Source organism: Pan troglodytes, chromosome 14, assembly GCF_028858775.2.
Source record: "Pan troglodytes isolate AG18354 chromosome 14, NHGRI_mPanTro3-v2.0_pri, whole genome shotgun sequence".
Classification (NCBI taxonomy): Eukaryota; Metazoa; Chordata; class Mammalia; order Primates; family Hominidae; genus Pan; species Pan troglodytes.
Genome location: NC_072412.2, coordinates 104,358,970 through 104,381,632, shown reverse-complemented (window position 1 = coordinate 104,381,632; position 22,663 = coordinate 104,358,970). Strand labels below are relative to the sequence as shown.

General features: G+C 46.9%; 1 protein-coding gene across 1 annotated transcript in view; it reads left to right on the top strand.

Moving 5' to 3' along the window:
• Positions 1-16,836: 16,836 nt before the first annotated feature.
• SLC15A1 (solute carrier family 15 member 1) overlaps positions 16,837-22,663 on the top strand; it is a 70,472-nt gene continuing 64,645 nt past the window's right edge. The window contains exon 1 of the mRNA XM_522705.8: positions 16,837-16,966. Within this exon, the coding sequence (XP_522705.5) occupies positions 16,963-16,966 (4 nt within the window). The 5' untranslated portion in view covers positions 16,837-16,962. The remainder of the gene's footprint in view (positions 16,967-22,663) is intronic.

The window sequence follows — 22,663 nt, the reverse complement described above, 5'->3', positions numbered from 1 at the left end:
TTTACAGCAGTGTTGCAAACGGACTAATACACCGTCTGCATTTCTCCAGGTGATTATGTCTTCTCTCTTCCTTTATTTATTTTCATTTATAAAACGTATGGCCACAGTCCTGCCTTTCTTGACATAATGAGGACCACATATTTTTTACACTTTGGCTTTAAAGCATTCCCCTGGAACTCTGATATTTTGAAGTTGGGAGTATAAACTGGTATAGACACTTAGGAAAGCTATTTGGCATTGTACACTAAACCTGATTGTCCACATATCTTACAACCCAGCAATCTGCAGAATACATGCGAGAGGAATATTGTACATATGTATGTCAAAAGACATGCACAAAAATGTTTGTGACGCTAATGGCCAAAAGCTAGAAACCAACCAAAAAGTCCATCTGTAGTAGAATAAGCAAGTAAAGTGTGGCATGGAACAGAATGGAACTCAAAATGGAATTCTGTCCCCCAATGGGATAAGCATGCTCTACGCACACACAACCATATGCACGAATCTCATAGCACCATGTTGGATGAAAGAAGCCAGGCGTAAAGACAGTATGTTCCATGTGATTTCAAGAAGTTCAGAAACCACCCAAACTCATCTTTTGTTACCCTTTGGGTGAGAGTAGTAACTGGGAGGGGGTACCAGGGGTGCCTCTGGGGCTCTGGGAATGTTCTAGTTTTTATTGAGGTGATGGTTGTGTGATGTGCTCCCTTGGGTGAAAATCCCTCATGCTATCTGCTTATGATTTGCTGAGAACCTCCAGTGCAACCTTTCTAAATCATAGATTTTATACGAAAAAGTTGAAAATTCAACTTTTATAGTACACAATTCAGTCATCTTTAGTATAGCTGCAAAGTTGCGCAACTCTCACCACTACCTAATTGCAAAATATTTTCAGCTCTCGAAAGAAAACTGTACCTAATAAGAGTTATTCCCCCTTCCCCATCCGGTAGGCCCTGACAGTCATTAATCTCCTTTCTGTCTCTATGGATTTGCCTATCCTGGACATTGAGATAAATGGGCCCATACAATGTGCAGCCTTTTGTATCTGACTTCATACACTCAGCAGAATGTTTTGAGGTTCATCCGTGTTGTAGTATGTATCAGTATTTTTGTTCCTTTTATGCTAAATCATATTCCATTTTATGAATATACCACATTTTCTTTATCCATTTATCAGCTGATAGACATTTGGGGTGTTCATTGTTTGTCTATTATAAATAATCCTGCAATGAACATTCGTGTACCCGTTTTTGTGTTTTCATTTCCGTACATAAGGCTGGCCATCCTCTAGGTCACAGACTGAATAGGTGGTCTGATTGTAAGTACAAGTTCCTAGGTGGGTTCCAGTACACTCATAATAGGTCTGGTACAATAGAGTTCTAGTTATACTGTTCCTTGACCATGTAGTATGTGTACAGTGGGGACACCCTTCTATGGGTGCTTCTTTTAGCAAGGTTAAAGGGGGTAACAACAGCAAAGCAATGTACAGCTATCCATACCTAGCAAGGACAGAAGAGGTCCTTACCCGGGGGAAGAGGTTGAGTACAGCGACAGAACAATAGAAAAACAATATTACGAGGAAATCTACTAGTCTTAAGATTTCTAACTACATTTACTTGCTTGATGAGCCCTCAAGCTTCGGCCGTGCGTAGACTAGTCAGCTTCTGCTGTGGGACTAGAGCAGGGCTTGTTGTCTCCTCAAGCTGCAGCCATGTGTAGACTGGTCAGCTTCCAGAGTGACCAGAGCAGGGCTGTTGTCTTCAGCAGCAGCTTGGTCTCGTCTCAGGATCAGCCAGGCTGGATGATCTGGGTCCTGCTGGCTGGTCTACTTGTCCTGAGCTGCCGGTTTCAGCCGACTGTGGTGGATCCAAGGCACAACACCTGCGACTTTAACAGCAGTGGGAGTGGACAAGATTACAGTATAGGGCCCATCCTATATGGGTCCTAGAGAAGTTGGATTCCACTCCTTAACCCAGACAAAGTCTCCAGGTTTAAAGGGATGTACTGGGTCTGTCAGACTTGTAGGCATTCTTTCATGTACCCAACTATGGACATTTTGCATGGCTATTCCTAAAGCCTGCATTCGCTTTCTTAAAGTCAATTCCTCTAGTGATTAAAAGTGACCACTTTCAATTTGACTTATGATTGGGGGTGGCTGACTGAACAAAATCTCGTAGGGCAAATACCTAGTTTGTTTGGCGGGGGTGCACCTGACTCGGAGGAGGACCACAGGCAAGACCTGATCCCATCTCAGGTGAGTTTCCTGGCAACACTTCTTCAGTAGCTGCTTGAGTGTCTGGTTCATGCGTTCCACCTTTCCTGAACTTTGCGGTCGATAAGCTGTATGTAACTTCCATTTTATTTTTAACAGTCTTGTTAAATCTTGCACTATTTCAGCTACAAATGCCGGCCCACTGTTGGATCCTAAAGTTAAAAGCAGTCCAAACCTGGGGATAATGTCTTTTAACAATAGTCATTTCTCATGCTTTTCTGTCCTGGTGGGGAAAGCCTTAACCCATCCTGAAAAGGTGCAGATAAGCACTAGCCTATACCGATAGCCCCTGGCACGGGGCAGTTCAGTAAAGTCTATAAGCAAGTTTTCACAAGGCACGGCTCCTACTTCCTGAATTCTTGGGGGCCGAGTGGGCCCCTGTCGCGGGTTGTTCTGAGCATAGGTTAAGCATTGTTCACAAACGGCTCGAGTGATGGCAGAGCCACAGCACATAGAAATGGCATTTCAGTAGCGTTTCTAGTGCTGTTTTTCCTACATGAGTTCCTTGATGAATTTGCTTCACAAACTTAGGAGCTAACATCTCTGGAATAGCTAATCTCCTATCAGAGAATTTCTACCACTTTCCTTTAATATATTTTCCAGCTTGCTGGGCAAACCAGGCTCTTTCATTTGGAGTAGAACTTGGGATCTCTTGGAGAGGAGGTTCTGGGAGGAGAGGCATAGCTAAGACTTCCTCGGCTTTCTCTTTAAAATGCAGCGTAATCATTGCTGCCCGTTTTGCCTCTCTGTCCGCCTTTCTGTTTCCTTTGGCTTCTGGCATTCTTGCCTTTTGGTGCCTTCTGTAGTGCATTACAGCTACTTTTTCTGGAGCCTCTACAGCCTCTAAGAGCTGTAGAATTTCTTCTTCGTACTTTATTTCTTTGCCTCCAGCTGTTAAAAGTCCTCTCTCTTTGTTTATAGCTCCATGTATGTGCAATGTAGTAAAAGCATATTTAGAATCAGTGTAAATATTAACCTTCTTGTCTTTTGCTAGCAACGGTGCTCTTGTCAGGGCTATTAATTCTGCCTTTTGAGCAGGTGTTCTAGTAGGCAGAGGCTGAGCCTCTACTGCTGAGTCTAATGTTACTACTGTGTACCTGGCATGTTCGAACCTCTTCTAGCACAAAACTGCTTCCATCTGTGAAGTACTCGACAGCTGGGTCTTTGAGGGGTCAGTCTGCAAGATCTTTCCAACTGGAGAATACCTCATCTACTGTTTCGACACAGTCATGGAGGGGAGCTCCCGGTTGGACAGGGAGCAGAGTAGCCGTGTTGAAGGTGTTCACTGTTTCTAAAATAATGTAAGTGTTTTCACACAGAAGCCCTTGGTACTGAGTCATTTTTGGGTTTGATAACCAATGATGCCCTCTTTGATCTGTCAAGGTTATAACTGAGTGTGGCTCCCAGATGGTTAGCTGCTGTCCCAGAGTAAATCTGTTAGCTTCTTGTGTTAACAAGATGGTAGCGGCTAACGCCTTAAGGCAAGGAGGCCATCCTAGTGCCACGGAGTCTAGTTGTTTAGATAAATATGCCACTGGGCAATGCCATAATCTTATAACTTGAGTCAGAACCTCCAAAGCCATTCCTTTTCGTTCACGAACTTATAGAAAGAAAGGCTTAGTTATATCTGGTAGTCCTAAGGCTGGGGCCTGAGTTAAAGCTTCCTTGATCTATTTGAATGCTATTTCCTGATTAGTTTTCCAAAGGAGGGGCTCTTTTTCTCCTCCTTTTGTGGCTTCATATAATGGCTTAGGCATCAGTGAAAAATTTGGAATCCATATGTGGCAGAATCCTGCTGCCCCTAAAAATTCTCTTATTTGATGTCGGGTGGTTGGGGTTGGAAGTGCACAAATGGCTTGCTTTCGCTCATCGCCAAGCCGGCGTTCCTCATGGCTCACTATGAAACCTAGATATGTAACCTCTTCATGGCAAATTTGGGCTTTCTTTTTAGACACTTGAAGGGGTGGCCTGCCCCTCCACACCTGTGGGTATTTCTAGTCAGGTGGGACGAGAGACTGAGAAAAGAAATAAGACACAGAGACAAAGTATAGAGAAACAACAGTGGGCCCAGGGGACCGGCACTCAGCACACCAAGGACGTGCACCGGCACCGGCCTCTGAGTTCCCTCAGTTTTTATTGATTATTATTTTCATTATTTCAGCAAAAAGGAATGTAGTAGGAGAGCAGGGTGGTAATAAGGAGAAGGTCAGCAAAAAACATGTGAGCAAAAGAATCTATATCATAATTAAGTTCAAGGGAAGGTACTATGACTGGACGTGCACGGAAGCCAGATTTATGTTTCTCTCCACCCAAACATCTCAGTGGAGTAAAGAATAACAAAGCAGCATTACTACAAACATGTCTCGCCTCCCACCATAGGGCGGTTTTTCTCCTATCTCAGAATTTAACAAAGGTACAATCGGGTTTTATACCAAGACATTCAGTTCCCAGGGGCAGGCAGGAGACAGTGGCCTTCCTCTATCTCAACTGCAAGAGGCTTTCCTCTATTACTAATCCACCTCAGCACAGACCCTTTACGGGTGTCGGACTGGGGGACACTCAGGTCTTTCTCATACCACGAGGCCATATTTCAGACTATCACATGGGGAGAAACCTTGGACAATACCCCGCTTTCAAGGGCAGAGGTCCCTGTGGCTTTCCGCAGTGCATTGTGCCCCTGGTTTATTGAGACTGGAGAATGGCGATGACCTTTACCAAGTATACTGCCTGTAAACATTTTGTTAACAAGGCACATCCTGAACAGCCCTAGATCCCTTAAACCTTGATTTCATACAACACATGTTTTTGTGAGCTCCAGGTTGGGTCAAAGTGGCTGGGGCAAAGCTACAAATTAACAACATCTCAGCAAAGCAATTGTTTAAAGTACAGCTCTTTTTCAAAATGGAGTCTCTTATGTCTTCCCTTTCTACATAGACACAGTAACATTCTGATCTCTTTTTTTTCCCTACAATACTTTGTAACCTGCTTTCCATAGGAGATGGAGGAGGTCTCGTGTTCCTTGGTAACAGTCCTCTCAGGTTGGGGCCACCAAAAGAAGGTCATCCACGTACCACAATAAGGCACCGTTAGTTATCATTTGGTGGGGTATAGGCCTTGAGATCTGAGGCCAATGCTTCCTTAAAGATTGTGGGAGAGTTTTTAAACCTTTTTGGGACCCTAGTCCAGGTGAGCTGTGTTAGCTTCTTTGTCCTATTGAAATGCAAAGATAGGCTGACTAACTGGTGCCAAGCAGATACAAAAGAAAGTGTCCTTTAAGTCTAAGACTGTCAACCAGGTAGCACTTGCTAGAATGAGTCCTATTAAAGTATATGGGTTGGGTACCACTGGATGGATGGTTACCATGGCCCTGTTCACGGCACGCAAGTCCTGCACTGGTCTATACTCATCAGACCCTGGTCCTGGCAGTGGCTTTCGTATTGGCAAAAGTGGAGTATTCCAGGGTGACTGGCATTGGACTAAAATCCTATGTTTATAGAGCCTCTCTAAGTGTTTACAGATGCCTCGTACAGCCTTTTGGGGAACTGGGTACTGACGAACCTGAACAGGAGTTGCTCCTGGTTTTAATTCTACTACAACTGGTGCATGATTGACAGCTAGCCCGGGTGGATTGTCTTCAGCCCACACTCTAGGAATTTCTCTAACTAACTGAAATAATAATTTATCTTCATCCTGCATACGAGGCTGCACTGGTGCCTGTAGTTTCTTTCTATAAAGTCTCCACTCCTCAGCCTGTGGGATGGTAAGGATTAACACCATGGCCTTCAGGTGAGTTAGATTTAAAGTCATATCTCCCTGCAGGCCAAAAGTAATCTGTGCTTGCAGTTTTTGAAGTAGGTCTCTCTCTAACAAGGGAACTGGACGATTTGGGAGGTACAGGAACTCATGCTGAACTTTTCATCCTCCTATAACACACCTCCTTGACTGGAAGAATGGCCTCTTTTCTGAGACTCCAGTAGCCCCTACAATAGTCGTATAGTTCTTGGATAGAGGCCCTATGAGTCGAGTTACTACTGAGTGTTCAGCCCCAGTATCTACCATAAAGTCCATCAATTGGCCTCCAACTTCTAATGTGACCATAGGTTCCTGGAGGCCCAGTGAGAAGGAGCTCAGTCTGTCCTAGTCTTCATATCCTTCAGCCCTTGCCAGCCCGATTAGATCAGTATCTGGTTCTCCTAGGGCGCAGCAGCCCCTGGTTGGTGACCTCTTTGTTTTGCGGCCTTGGCCATTTCCCTCATTGCCTTCTGGACATTCATCTTTCCAGTGTCTCTTCTTTTTACATTGTGCACATTGATCCTTCTCTAATCTTGGTCAGCTCTCAAATCCCTGTCTAACTTGACCTCTTCCACATCCATGTCCGCGTCTATGTCCTCTCACATTGCTAGTTTCTCTTTGTATGAGGGCTGCCGCTAACAGATCAGCCTTCTTTTTAAGCCTCCATTCTGCTTCCTTCTTTGCCTCCTGGTCACGGTTAACATACACCTTGGTGGCTACTTCTATAAGCTGGGTGGTGTTCATGCCTGCGAAAGCTTCAAGTTTCTGAAGCTTTTGCTTAGTATCACCCTAGGCCTGTCCTACAAATGATGTATTTACCATACGCTGATTTTCAGCAGCCTCAGGGTCAAATGGGTGAAAAGCTGGTATGCCTCACAGAGTCTTTCATGAAACTGGCTAGGGCTCTCATCACTTCCCTGAAGCACCTCTGAGATCTTTCTTATATTGATTGCCTTTTCTCTACCATCACTTAGCCCTTGCAGAAGTGCCTCTCGGTACCTCTGCAAACGCTGAAGCTGGGTTGCATCTTCCAGGTCCTAGTTGGGATCTTGGTCTGGGCATATGCCTGAGCATTCACTGCGTCTGCCGGTGCACGGGCTTCTAGCCAGTGGAGAGCTGCCTGTGTTACTCTCTGATGCTCCTCAGTGTTAAACAATGTGAGAAGAAGCTGCCTGCAGTCTGGCCAGGTTGGATTGTGTGTCAGAAAGATGGAGTGCATCAGATCTATAAGAGCTTGAGGCTTCTCCATATAGGAGGGAGTATAGTGTTTCCAGTTTAAGAGATCAGTGGTTGTAAAGGGCTGATAGATGAAAGTCGGTTGCCCGCCCCCTGGACTTGGCCTTGGTCATCATAATAAATGAGTCCTCGTGCCTCCCTGAGAGGCATTTGCATAGCTCGAGCACAGCCAGATCTGAGACGGCCTCCTTGACTATCTTAATTTCCTTCCCTGGCCTCTTGAGGCTCCGATCCTTCCCTTTGGGTTGAGACTTGGGGCGTGCTAGCTCCTGAATTTAGTTCCTTGGGGGCTGTTGGCCTTGGTAAAGGGGGGTAGGCTGGGACATATGGAGGAGGAATCTCTGCTCCCTCTCGTGGCTCCTATAAGACTGGCCTTTCTTGCTCCCTCTGGGACTTTCCCTTTAACTCTGTGTCTGCCAGAGAAGCTGCTCTTACTTTCATTTTTGGCTCAGTTCGGGCCACAAGTGTTTTGCAATAAGCTGCTAAACAGGGCTGGATCCATGCCGGTCTTGTCTGTGCTATATTAACCATGAGTCAATATAACGAAATTGATCTGGATGCCCAGGCTGTCCTCTGACCCCTGTCACCACCTTAAATACATGGCCAATTATTTCCCTGTCTATAATTCCTTCGGTTGACCATCCAACACCAAAGAAGGCCATTCTAATTCACAGAGAGTTCTCAACTTCTGGGCGGTTAGCTTAACTCTATAATCCCCTGCATAACCTTTCTTAAAGTTCTGTAACATGCACTCTAACGGGGTAGGTTTTGGTGACTGTCCTCCCATTTTCCTCCTCTTATGGCGCAGCTCACTCACTCTTCCTTTTGTTTCGGACTGACCAGACCATCTCCTATTATGGGAGTTTTCAGACGCTGCTTAGCTTTGGAGAGGTCTTTATTCCCACCACATTTCTGAGCTGTGGGGCAGCTCCTATTAGCTGTATGCGGTTTGCCACTAGTCCAGGTCGGCCCCACACTTTGCTTGGAGCACACTGTCCGTGCTAAGAGATCTATGACTCCCCACATCACTCCCCACATTGGTTCTTCCCAGAACAATCTCTTTCACACACACACACACCTCCCCACTCCCAGTTCCTCTGTCCCTAACTGTGGTGGTGAGCCACTCTCGCCATCTCCAGTTTTCTTTTCCTAACTGACTTAGCAAGCCACTCTTGCATCCTATGTTGGTTGGGGTGTGAGTTTCATCCGAAATGGTGAGCCACTCTTGCTGCCCCCAACCTCTCTGGGTCAGACTACTAGTTACACCATGGGAGGTGATCAGGCTCCCCTTCTGTCCTTATGGGACGGGTCCCGCCTTGGGCCCCAAAACCTTACCGCGGTCCAGTAGCACGCTGTTCCTAGTAATCATCTGGTAGCCCCTCTCAGGTTCCATTGCACTGCTGGGTGGGGATGCCTGGTCACAGAAGAGCTGATTTCCCCTCCAGGCTGAAGTTCTCCTGGCAGTGCCTGGTTTGTCACAGGTTTCCCTTGACCCAGGGCTTCAGCCCCACTGGCAAAGGAGACAGCAAACCTGCCATCTCCACTCCTGGCTGGCTCACCAAAATGTTGTGATAAACTGAGGACTAGAGAGACCGATATGGGAAAACAGGAGGATGTTTATTTTAAGGTACACACTGGCTCAGTGGATTCACATCTAAAAAGCTGAGCATTGAACAAAGACAGAGTTTAGCTTGAATAGGCTAGCATACAAGAGCAAAACAAAGACAGTACATTTTACATTGACAGGTCACATAATCTATAGCATAACTGCTAACATGGCATAACTTATGGCCTTACATACCTACTGGCCTTGCAGCTGTGTCAAAAAACCAACCAAACAAACAAACAGGAACTTTGCAAATCTTACTAAATACAAGCATTGGCAAACATAGTCATAACTAATAGTTCAGTACAGGAGATAAAGTAAAGGAATTTGTTGTTGTTCTTTTTTTTTTTTTTTTTTTTTTTTGAGTTGGAGTCTCGCCCTGTCACCCAGGCTGGAGTGCAGTGGTGCAATCTCGGCTCACTGCAAGCTCTGCCTCCTGGGTTCACACCATTCTCCTGCCTCAGCCTCCCGAGTAGCTGGGACTACAGGTGCCCGCCACCACGCCCAGCTAATTTTTTTGTATTTTTAGTAGAGATGGGTTTTCACCGTGTTAGCCAGGATGGTCTCGATCTCCTGACCTTGTGATCCGCCCGCATCGGCCTCCCAAAGTGCTGGGATTATAGCCATGAGCCACCGCACCCGGCCTTGTTGTTCTTCTCTTAACCTTGCTTTGGGGGTTTGTGGAGCTCATTTCTGCAGGCCGGGTCACCATGACCTGTCTATAGCCTTGCCTGCAGTAGAGGAAAACTTGTGTTTTTCACTTAACCCTTACTTTCCTTGGAGTGAATAAATGCAGTATTTATTTTTCTTTAAATTTCTGCCTCATTGACAGGGAGGTAGGAAAGTCAGGATCAGAGAGGAAGATGCGATGGCGAAAGAAGCAGAGAGCAAGGAAGATGTTGGAAAATTCTACGCTGCTGGCTTTGAAGATGGAGGAGAAGGCTACACAATCAGGCATGCCGGCGGCCTCTAGACACTGGAGAAGACTAGGCGATAGTTCTACCCCAGGGCCTCCGGAAAGGACGCAGATTGCCAACACCATGAGTTTAGCCCTGTAAGACCCTTCTGGACTTCTGCCTTCCAGAACTGTCAGCAAGTTGTGTTGTCTTAGCCACTAAGTTTGTGATGATTTATTCCAGTACCAGTAGAAAACGAACACCTTTTCTCAAAAAAAAAAAAAAAAAAACTCATGATTTTTGCCAGTTATTTAATATACATATGAGTGGTAGAACATTTGAAAGATGGCCAGGTCTAGTGGCTCATGCCTGTAATTGCAGCACTTTGGGAGGCCAAGGCAGGCAGATTGCCTAAGGTCAGGAGTTTGAGACCAGCCTGGCCAACATGGTGAAACCCCATCTCTACTAAAAATGCAAAAATTAGCCAGGTGTGGTGGTGCACATCTGTAATCCCAGCTACTTGGGAGACTGAGGCTGGAGAATCACTTGAACCCAGAAGGCGGAGGTTGTGGTGAGCTGAGGTGTTGCAGTGAGCTGAGATTGTGCCACTGCACTCCAGCTTGGGCAACAGAGTGAGACTCTGTCTCAAAAAATAAATACATAAATAAAAGAAAAAAGAAAATTTGAAAGGCAAATTAAGCAGTGTGTTATAGAAATACCTGAATTTTCTAAAATCTTTTTCAGCTGTGGCATTTGGAGAGATCATGTCTTTTGTAATTCTAGACGATAAACATAGAGTAATTGTGCATGAGTAATAAGGTGTCAAGATGTATATTTATTCATAATAACTGCCAACTCCATCACCTATAGTATTTTAAATGTATAGGACTTGACTAAAGCAGGTTGTCAGATATGTTCTGGTATTGTATAATTAAACCTGAAGTGAATAAATAGGACATTTGTGTCTATATTTCTTTTTGTATTTTTTCTTTTAGAGATGAGGTCTCACTCTGTCACCCAGGCTGGAGTGCAATGGCACAGTCACGGCTCACGGCAGCCTTGACCTCCACCATGCCCAGTAACTTTTTGTGTGTACTTTATGTAGAGACAAGGTCTCCTAAGTTGCCCAGCTGGTCTCAAACTTCTGGGCTCAAGTGATCCTCCTTCCTTGGCTTCCCAATGCTAAGATTACAGGCATGAGCCACCACGCCCGGCCATATTCTCTTCTTCCTTTTCATGTATGTTTGAAACTTTTCATAATAAAAAATAAATAAATAAAAAATAATGCTCCCCGATAATAATACCCATAGCATTATAGTGAGGAAGGAATTCAATGAGATTGATCACAGGATCTACATACAGCAAGTGTGTAATCAATATTGATCATTACTACTGACACTACAGGCAATCAAGATTGAGAACTAGATTGGCAAGGAAAGTCTGTTTTAATTTAGATTAGTTTGGTGCTCATGGTAATGTACTTATTTACTATGGATCACCTTGTCTTCTAGATGCTGTAAATAGGACATCACGGCTTGGAAGCCCCCAATCCCATGTTCCTGGGGCTATTCCCTTAATATTCTGAGGCCTTGGGGGTTCATGTGCCACAACATGTGAATTTTGTCCACCAGCTCTTGGTTCCCAGGTGCCTTTGAATGAATTTGAGTTGCTTACTGGTCTTCCTCCTTCTCCTACTTTCCAGGTAAACTTCACATGTTTATTCCCCTCCTACCTCCTCCCCACCATCTCATTCCATTTCCCAGACTCTCTCTCTTCTCACATAATGGCTATGGGATTCACTCTTATTGTTTATTCCTCAAGTCCCTTCCTTAACCATCAGCATCTCCATAGCAACTCTAATTGCTGTACATTTGACATCTACTCAATTTCTCTCTGAGATGGAATGAAAAGGTCTTTACAGCCAAGCAATCTGAGGAACAGAACTGGAGGAAATGACACTCTGTTACTCCAAAAAGTTTGCAAGCCACCTTTTCAAGGCCACATTCTTCCTGGAATAGATTACTAGTATACCTTTGTATCATTTAAATGTGTCAGTAAGAAAACAAGGACAGGCCTAGTTTTGAACAACCCTGACTGCTACCACCGAGTGCTGATCTCATTATCACAACATTTGCCTAAGGACAATTCTCGGAAGCCAAGCAACACTTCTGTGTCTCCAGGACCAGCCTGCCAATTCTGTACACTCCAATTCCAGACTTGGGTCCCTTTGGGGAGTATAGTGGGCTCATGGTGCCTGCCTGGAACCTGGGGCCTCTTTTGGAAAAAGGGTCTTTGCATATGGAAGCAAATTAAGGATATGGAGATGAACTCATCCTGGACTAGGGTGGGCCCCAGCTCCAATGACAAGTTCCCTTACAAGGGAGGAGAATGAGACAGGACACAGGGCAGAAGCCATGTAGAGACAGGGGCTGAGATGGAAGTGATGCTGCCACAAACCCCAGGTCATGTGGAGCCACCAGAAGCTGGAAGAGACAAGAAAGGGTCCCCCCAGAGCCTTTGGAGGGAGCATGCTGCTGATACCTTGATTTTGGATTTCTGACCTCCAGAACTGTGAAAGAACACACTTGTGTTTTCATAAGCCTCCAAGTCTGTGGCAGTTTGTTACGGCAGCCACAGGAAACGAATAGAATACATAGACTGTGGTGCCCATATGGAGGGTATAAAAACCGAGTCTACTACTGACGAAAAGAGTCAAACTCCGTAAAATATTTGAAGAGATTTATTATGAGCCAAATGTGAGTGACCAAGGCCCCTGACACAGCCCTTAGGAGATCCTGAGAACATGTGTCCCAGGTAATCCGGGTGTAGCTTGGTGTTACACATTTTAGAGACATGAGACATCAATCAAATACATTTAAGAGGTACATTGGTTCAGTCCAGAAAGGCAGGACAAACTTGAAGCAGTAGGGGGTGGGGGAAGGCGTGCTTTTGGATTATAGGTAGATTTAAAATTTTCTGGTTGACAATTGGCTGAATTTATCTAAAGAGCTGAGATCAATGGAAAGAAAATGTCTGGGTTGCAATAAGAGGTGATGGACACCAAAGTTTTATCATGCAGGTGAAGCCTCCAGGTAGCAGGCTTCAGAGAGAATATATTGTAAATGTTTTTTATTAGACTTAAGGTCTGCGTTGATGTTAGTGCCATGCCCAAGAGGTACAAGGAGGCACGTCCAATCCCCACTTCCCATCATGGCCTGGAGCAGTCTCTCAGGGTAAATTTTAAGAGTGCCCTGGCAGAGGAGGAAGTCCATTCAGATGGTTGGGGGGCCTTAGAAAGTTACTTTTGGTTTACACTATTACCCCCTACACAGCCTGCCAGGGAGCAGCCCAGCGAGACACAGGTCTCCAGGGATTGGCTGAGCTATTCAGGATCTGCAGAGCCTGTCTCTTTGACCCCCTTGGTTTTTGTTCTTCATTTAGGCTTCTCCATCTTGAGTACCTTGCCTCTTCTGGCCGTGCTGTAACGGATAAGAATGTGAGCTCTGTGGGCGCAGGCCTGTCTCTGTGCTGGCCACCCACTCTGCCCAATGCCATCACTAGCATGGTAGTTGGCACTGGGAGGTGATAAATAAATAATGCCTGAATGATTAAATAAGCACGTGGAAGAAACAGCATTTGTCTCGCAACTACTGAGAAGTTGCTGCACCCACTGCAGACGTTCTGATTCAGTAGCTCTGGGGCGGGGCCTGAGAATCTGCATTTCTCTCAATTGCATTTCCTAGGTGATGCTGATGCTGCTGGTCCAGGGATCACAGTTTAGGAACTGCTGGCCTAGACCAAGAGTGTGTTTACAGAAGTCCGGATTCCAGGGTTCATGAGCTCAGCCACAGAAATACCACCCTGCAGAGAAAACTTTGACCTAAACAAACCATCACAAGCTCCACCTTTCTACTCCCGGCATATCTCGCAGGGTAGCAACTGTGAGTGTGCTTCCAAACCTTCCAGAGAAAGTTTTCCTTTCCTTCAGCCGAGGCTGCATTTTTCTACCTAATGAGGTCCTGTGACTTGCAGCCCCCATTTCTGGAGGTAACATTGACCGCTACCTCGTGTGTATCAATGCTGCAACTAATTGAAGAGTTTCTTACTCTTCAGCGGCAGTGAAGAGAGCCGGGGAAGGGCAGGCTCAGTCACCTCCATGGAATAGCGGTCTCTGTTTCTCCCTAGGCACCACAGTCTTCCAGAAAGGCTGGCTGGGAGAATGCTAAGACTCAAGAGATAATAGAGTCAGGTGAGTGGATAAACCAAGTGTGTTGTAGACACACAACAGAATATTCCTCAACTTCAGAAGGAAGGAAGGCTGATGTACTTCATACCATGGATGAGCCTGGAGGGCATTACCCAAAGTGAAAGAAGCCAGACACAAAAGGACAAACACTGGAGATTTCTTCCCTGGACGACAGAGTTGTCAGATTTATGGAGACAGAAAGGAGAATGGTGGGTGTCAGGGCCTGGGGGCAAGGGTGGATGGGGAGTATTGCTTAATGGGTCCAGTGTTTCCATTTGGGAAGATGAAGAAGTTCTGGAGCTGGATGGTGGGAATGGTGGGACAACAATGAGAATGTACTTCATGCCACTGAACTGTGCACTTCAGATAGTTTTACATTGTATTTCAGCATGATTAAAACAAAAAGGCTGTGGAAACTCACCTTCATTCCCCTTTTTAATGTTCCTTTCTGCGTTTGCAAAACCTCCTGAGATCAGGCAAGAAAACAGAACAATAATCTGGAGACAATCACTGTGTTATTATTTTTGTTTTGTGATTCTTTTTTGTAAATTATACTTTAAGTTCTAGGGTACATGTGCAGAACGAGCAGGTTTGCTACATAGGTATACACGTGCCATGTTGGCCTGCTGCACCCATCAACTCATCATTTACATTAGGTATTTCTCCCAATGCTATCCCTCCCCCAGCCCCCCACCCCCTGACAGGCCCTGGTGTGTGATGTTGCTCGCCCTGTGTCCATGTGTTCTTATTGTTCAACTCCTACCCATGAGTGAGAACATGCAGTATTTGGTTTTCTGTCCCTGTGATAGTTTGCTGAGAATGATGGTTTCTAGCTTCATCCATGTCCCTGCAAAGCACATGAACTCATCCCTTTTTATGGCTGCATAGTATTCCATGGTGTATATGTGCCACAATTTCTTAATCCGATCTATCACTGATGGACATTTGAGTTGGTTTCCAAGACATTGCTATTGTGAATAGTGCCTCAGTAAACATATGTGTGCACGTGTCTTTATAGTAGCATGATTTATAATCCTTTGGGTGTATACCCAGTAATGGGATCACTGAGTCAAACGGTATTTCTAGTTCTAGATCCTTGAGGAATCGCCACACTGTCTTCCACAATGGTTGAACTAATTTCCACTCCCACCAACAGTGTAAAAGTGTTCCTATTCCTCCATATCCTCTCCAGCATTTGTTGTTTCCTGACTTTTTAATGATCGCCATTCTAACTGGCATGAGATGGTATCTGATTGTGGTTTTGATTTGCATTTCTCTGATGACCAGTGATGATGAGCATTTTTTCATGTGTCTGTTGGCTGCATAAATGTCTTCTTTTGAGAAGGGTCTGTTCATATCCTTTGCCCACTTTTTGATGGGGTTGTTTGATTTTTTTCTTGTAAATTTGTTTAAGTTCTTTGTAGATTCTAGATATTAGTCCTTTGTCAGATGGGTAGATTGCAAACATTTTCTCCCATTCTGTAGGTTGCCTGTTCACTCTGACGGTAGTTTCTTTTGCTGTGCAGAAGCTTTTTAGTTTAATTAGGTCCCATTTGTCTATTTTGGCTTTTGTTGCCATTGCTTTTGGTGTTTTAGACATGAAGTCCTTGCCCATGCCTATGTCCTGAATGGTATTGCCTAGGTTTTCTTCTAGGGTTTTTATGGTTTTAGGTCTTACATTTAAGTCTTTAATCCATCTTGAATTGATTTTTGTATAAGGTGTAAGGAAGGGATTCAGTTTCAGCTTTCTACATAGGGCTAGCCAGTTTTCCCAGCACCATTTATTAAATAGGGAATCCATTTCCCATGGCTTGTTTTTGTCAGGTTTGTCAAAGATCAGATAGTTGTAGATGTGTGGTGTTATTTCTGAGGCCTCTGTTCTGTTCCATTGGTCTATATATCTGTTTTGGTACCAGTGCCATGCTGTTTTGCTTACTGTAGCCTTGTAGTATAGTTTGAAGTCAGGTAGCATGATGCCTCCAGCTTTGTTCTTTTTGCTTAGGATTGTCTTGGCTATGGGGGCTCTTTTTTGGTTCCGTATGAACTTTAAAGTAGTTTTTTCCAATTCTGCAAAGAAAGTCATTGGTAGCTTGATGGGCATAGCATTGAATCTATAAATTACCTTGAGCAGTATGACCATTTTCACGATATTGATTCCTCCTATCCATGAGCATAGAATATTCTTCCATTTGGTTGTGTCCTCTTAAAGAAAGGATGATTCTTAAAGAAAGGAAATGTAGAATCCCCCAGAAATGCTTTCAAAGGTTGAATCTCAAAATAACGCCACACACACACTCTCTCACACACTCTCACACACACATCACACATACATTCTCACATGCAAACTATATACATATTCTCACACATGCTCACACTCAATCCTCATTCACACACACACACTCACACACAATCCTCACTCACACCCACACATTCTCACACACACACACACACACAGCTGACCACTGTCCCACCGTGTTTTGCCTCCCTACCCAGAAGCGTGCGTTCCTCCCACAGTGGTTTCCAAAGTGTGGTTCTGGGTCCAGCAGCATCAACCTCCCCTTAGACTTCTTAGAAATGCACATTCTGGGGCCCCAGCCCCGACCTCCTGAGTCAGCTGGCCTGGGGGTGGGGCCTGGGAATCTGCGTTTAGACTGGCTCTCCCCCGGCCTGCCACGCGCTCCCGTCGGGGCCCACCCTCACCTGGGCCGGGGCCGGTGTCCGCGCGCGACGGCTCGGGAGCACGGACCTCTGCTCCCCGCAGCACCGCCCCCCGGGTGGAGCCGGCGGCCCCGCCTCGCAGAGCTGGGGCTGCACCTGGGGCAACGGGGCCAGGCCTGGACGCCAGGTCGGAGGAGTAGCACCTGCCAGGAGCACGTCCCGCCGGCAGGTCGCAGGAGCCCTGGGAGCCGCCGCCATGGGTACGCTCGGCGGGTGCGGGGCCGGCCGGGCTAAAGACTCGGAGCTACGCGGGGCGGGGGCCGGCACCGAGGGCCGGGAGGCGCGAAGGGTACGCGGCGGCGGGAAGCGGGGCGACCCGAAGGCCCACGGGGGCCGGGAGGTTGCGGGGCGCCCGGGATCCCCTCCCTGGTGGTCACCGTGTGGCCGGGGCGCGGAAGCCAGAGGTGCCCAGAGGTGCCGACTCCGCCGAGGTTGCGATCCTGGCCCGCCCGTCCGTGGGGCACTGTAATCCTCGCGTTCCCACCCTGCGGGCCGGGAGTGCGCTTGGAGCGGGACGGGACCCAGCGGGTGACGGCAGGGGCGGCAGAAACACCGTCTAACTGGCGGAAGCCTTGTGGCTGCCTTTGCACTTGTCTTGCCTCTGGCTGGCGAGGTGACCCTGGAGTTCCGCAGGGAACCCTGGCCCAAGAGGAGATGGGGCCTCTCTTTGTGGCCCCCTCTTAACCCTCTGCACTGTCCCCTGGCTTAATTTGAGGCACCTTCTGTGCCTTACAGAAGGTGAGGAGCTGGCTCTTGATGGGGCTGGAGCGTCAGCAAAACAGCTAGGAGGCAACTTGACTCCTGCCCCGCTTCCGAATTAACCACCCTGCAACTAAGGCAGACCCAGAGAGAATGAACGGACGCAGAGCCAGAGCTGCTGGGAGCAGCCCAGCCCGCTGCTTTCTTAAAGATGAGGAAGCCCAGTCAGCTTCCCAAAGTTGTGCCATGGATGCCCCCGGCCAGCATTTTGCAGAAGATGTGGCCACGTTGTTGAGGGGGATCTGAGCCTGTAGACAGGAATGTCAGTCGGTGGCTGCCTCAGTGGTCCTGGTGGGGTGATGTGTGTCAGTGCCCAGCCCCAGGGTGCAGCCGTCCTCTGGCTCTCAGAATGCCTGCCGGACACAGCATGTGGCGGTTCCTAAGGAGAAGCAGTGAGTGGTTCACACTTTGGACTTCTAATTGTAGCCAATTGTGCCTGTTCCAGAAAGACCTGCAACTTCCCTCTCTGGCGGAGACTGTGGCTGAGCTCAGCTCTGCAGGCAGATTCCTGGGCTGCAGTTCTGGGTCCCGCCCTCAAACAAGTCCCACCTGTCACTCTATGCAACTTTGCTGGGAGGTGCTCTGAAATATTTCTGTTGATCATCAAATACCAAATACCTGAGCAGCATCCTTGTTGAGTTGGAATTTATGACCCGTGTTTAGCACGAGATCCAATCCCGAGAGTTGTTAGAGGCAGCTGCCTGGTTATTGGTGAAGGAATACAGAGTTAGATTTGAAGCCTCCTTTCCAAATGAATTGATGCGTTCTAGTCTGCAACTGGTCCTCTCTGTTTGCAACTGAGATTGACATAGCATGTGAATAGCAACAAAAAAGTTTATATGCAAAAACCGATTTGATTTTTACTGAAGTCCTAACTTTTCAATATCAAGGGTTAGTTAGTAAATGAAAAAAAATTGTTTAATGGTTGTTATGGGGAAAAAAAGTAGTAGTAACTTCTGTTAAGAACAGACCTTGGCCGGGCGCGGTGGCTCACGCTTGTAATCCCAGCACTTTGGGAGGCCAGGGCAGGTGGATCACCTGAGGTCAGGAGTTCGAGACCAGCCTGGCCAAGATGGTGAGACCCCCCCCCCACCCCCGTCTCTACTAAAAATATATAAAAACTAGCTGGGCATAGTGGCGGGTGCCTGTAATCCCAGCTACTCGGAAGGCTGAGGCAGGAGAATTGCTTGAACCCAGGAGACGAAGGTTGCAGTGAGCCAACATGGTGCTACCGCACTTCAGCCTCCGCGACAGAGTAAGACTCCATCTCAAAAAAAAAAAAAGAACAGATCTTTGGTACTTAGGTCATGCCAGAATTGCTTCAGATCCCTCAGTGACTGAGGGGACACTTGAAGCAGTTGGCGAACGAGGCAGGGGACAAAAAGGACGTGGTCCTTAGAGAAGCCTGTACCTCCTGCCTCTGACTTTGTCCCACTGTAATTGGAGCAAATTTTCACGGCAGGTGCTTTTTCATTCCTTGAGAATCCTGGAGCAGAAGTTCTGAATGAATAGGAAAGTGAGGGATTGGATGAGACTCAGAATCGAACCATTAAGGCATTTATTAGACTTAGTAACAGAGGCAAGGAGAATCCACAACAGTTAACAGAATAAATAGGAGTTGCTTTGGGGCTGGGCGCGGTGGCTCACACCTGTAATCCCAGAACTTTGGGAGGCCGAGGCGGGCGGATCATAAGTTCAAGAGATCAAGACCATCCTGGCCAACATGGTGAAACCCCGTCTTTACTAAAAATACAAAAATTAGCTGGGCATGGTGGCATGTGCCTGTTGTCCCAGCTACTAGGGAGGCTGAGGCAGGAGAATCACTTGAACCCGGGAGGCAGAGGTTGCAGTGAGCCAAGATCGTGCCATTGCACTCCAGCCTGGACGACAAGAGTGAAACTCCGTCTCAAAAAAAAAAAAAATGTTGCTTTGGGTGTGGCAATGCACAGCCAAACCTGGCTGAGTGTCTTGTTGGGCTCATGAACGGCACCTCCTTTGTTTTAAAGCAGTGGTCGACAGTCTCTTCTGGAAAGCCCCAGGTAGGAAATGCTTCAGGTCCTGGGGGCCGGGTGGTCTCTGTGGCAACTTCTCAACTCTGCAGTTCTAGAGCAGCCGTACACAATAAACAAATGGGCAGAGCAGTTTCTATAAAACTTCATTATGTACTGAGACATTTGAATTTTATGTAATTTTCATGTGCCACAAAATCTTAAAAAACTTTTTACAATCACTTAAAAATGTAAGCTTACATTCTTCTTAGCTTGTGAGCCACACAAAAATAGGCAGTGGGCCAGATGTAGCCCATGAGCCATAGTTTGGGGATCCTAGCCAAGGTATCTGTGTGGTTCTCAGAGCCTGGGGTGGAGAGATGTTCTTTTCCCAAGGGCTGTCAGGTTGAATTCAGTCTCTGAATAGCAGAAAACTTCTTATATGCTGGGAAGAAGCGTCAGTAAGAAAAAGCAGCCTCCGAAGCCTTCGTAGGATCATAGGGCTGGGGATGCTTTTGCTGAAGGTTTTGACTATTTGATCTCTTTCCTCCCACCCCACCTCACTCCCTTATCCAAAGCTTAGCAAGACTATGCTAAATGGACTCTGAAAATTAGGTACAAGGCTTCAGGTTCAATGCAGCAAGCACCTGCCTCTATCTGCCAAGACCTCCAGGTTGATTGGAGATACTCACTCACTTAAAGTAGGATACTTTATTCTCTTCCTGCCCCACCAGATCTCAGCCTCCTGGCTGGCCTTGTTTGTGATTCTGTTAGGTTTTTCCAAGTCAGCTGCCTGAGCTTAAAATGATGGATGGGCTGTGAAGGTCCCTCACACCTGGCGCGTCCCTCCACATTCTCTCCTCCTCCTGTCAACTCTTGAGTCAACCGAAGAACAATATTGAAGTACCAGGGCAGCTGGTGTCCCTGCTGCAAGCTATAGAGGTGGTCCCACACTGAAGGAGGCCTTTGGCATACGACCTTCGGGGGAACTCACCTCCTCCTAGCCAGCAGCAAGAAAAGAGAACTTCTAACATTGGGTTCTTTTGGGCTAATATTGCTCTAAGTCAGCGTTTTTCAAACTTGAACATGCATCAGGCTTATCTGAGTGAGGGCTTGTTCCAGCAGTGGGGCTCGCTGGGCCTCTTGCCTAGGGTCTCAGGTGCAGGGTAGAGCTCATGCACTGACATTTGACCACGTTCCCACGTGGTGTGATGCTGCTGCTCCCAGGCCCACGGTTTGAGAACCACGGCTCTAAAGATCCCCTGGGTTCTTTTTTTTGATCCCTGCCCATGTGAACATGTTGCCGCTGTGCCCTAAAAATTAGGCTGTGGGAAGGTCTAGTACAGTCTGGGCCCTGGCTTGTCCATGTGGGTACATGTCCATGATGATGAAGCATTGGGTAAATTAGCAGGTAGAACTTGAGAATTAGTCTGCCGGTGCCGTCTTAACGTAGGGATAGCTGGGCACTGCGGCTTATGCCTGTAATCTCAGCGTTTGGAGAGGCTGAGACAGGCGGATCATTTGAGCTCAGGAGTTTGAAATCAGTCTGGGCAACATGGCAAAACCCTGTGTCCACAAAAAAAAATACAAAAATATTAGCTGGGCGTGGCGGTGCGCACCTCTAGTCCCAGCTACTCGGGAGGCTGAGGCCAGAGGATCACTTGAGCCCAGGAGGTGGAGGTTGCAGTGAGCTAAGATTGCTCCACTGTGCTCCAGCCTGGGCAACAGAGAAACTGTGTCTGAAGCAACAACAAGACAAAAACAAAGAAGTAAAGAGAGTAGAAATGAATAGGAGTGAGAAATGAATGTGGTTCAGCTGGGCTGGCCAGGATGCACCTGAATTGCATATCTATGCAGGTATTTACTTACCATGTGAGGATAAAAATAATCCTGCCTGAAGAAATTATATCCTCAGGGGGCAGGAACATAAGCCCGTAAACAACACTCTTCCACTCCGAGTTAGAGTTGAGGAAAATGAGGTACTATGAGACCAGTGAAAGCAGCAACTAGGAGTGTTTGTCTAAGCAGGAGGGTTTGCCTACTTTAGGTTTGCCCAGTTTGGATGGAATGCTAAATGTTTGCATGGTCATTCACGTCTCTTACAAAATGTCCTGAGTAAGATTATTCCATTTTCGATTCCCTTGGGTTTTTTTGTTTGTTCGTTTGTCTTTTGAGATGGAGTCTTGCTCTGTCAACCAGGCTGGAGTGCAGTGGCACAATCTCGGCTCACAGCAACCTCTGCTTGCTGAGTTCAAGCAATTCTCCTCTCTCAGCCTCCAGAGTAGCTGGGACCACAGGTGCGCACCATCACGCCTGGCTAACTTTTGTATTTTTAGTAGAGACGGGGTTTCGCCACGTTGGCCAGGATGGTCTCAAACTCCTTACCTCAGGTGATCCGCCTGCCTTGGCCTCCCAAAGTGCTGGGATTACAGGCCTGAGCCACTGTGCCAGGCTGGGTTTTTTTGATTAATAATTTTTTTCTACTGCCCTTTGAGTTACTGAACCATTCCATGAAGAACAAACAGGGCTTACTCAATGGGCTAGTTGAGCTACCAGGAATCCTCCCTAGAAAATGGGACTGCCACTCTATTCCCCATGGTGGAGCTGCTGATGACTGGGGGCCTGGTGTAGAATTTTGGAGCTAAGACTGCCCAGCCAGCTGTGTTCCCATGGCGGAGGCAGAAGCTCTCAGACACAGTTGCGTCTTGATTCTATGCTTTGCAGGATGAGAAAGTGGGTAGGTGTCCCAGGTGAGCCGATAAGGAAATAAAAACAAGGGTCAGGCCTGAGGAACCTTTCCACATTCTTCCTTGAGGACAGTGAGAGAAAGAGCAGTATTCTCAGCTGAGCGAGCACGGCTGACTCATCATCCGGGGGTTGCAACACAAAGAACCAGGGAGTCACTCTTTTGTACCTTTGTCCCTTGGTTTCAGAAGTTGGAAGTCTATTGCGGAGGACACTGGACCCTGGGTTCACCTCATGGATGTGATACAAAGGAGGCTGTGTCAGCCGGGGTTGGGGGGGCACACCTCTGCTCTCGGCCCCTCTGGTTTTTGGGGTTTAGGATGAGGGCAGCTATGAGAACACAGTTAAAGCACAGGCTCGGCAGTTGGGAAGTGCCACAGCCACGGGGCCGAGGGACAGGGTCTT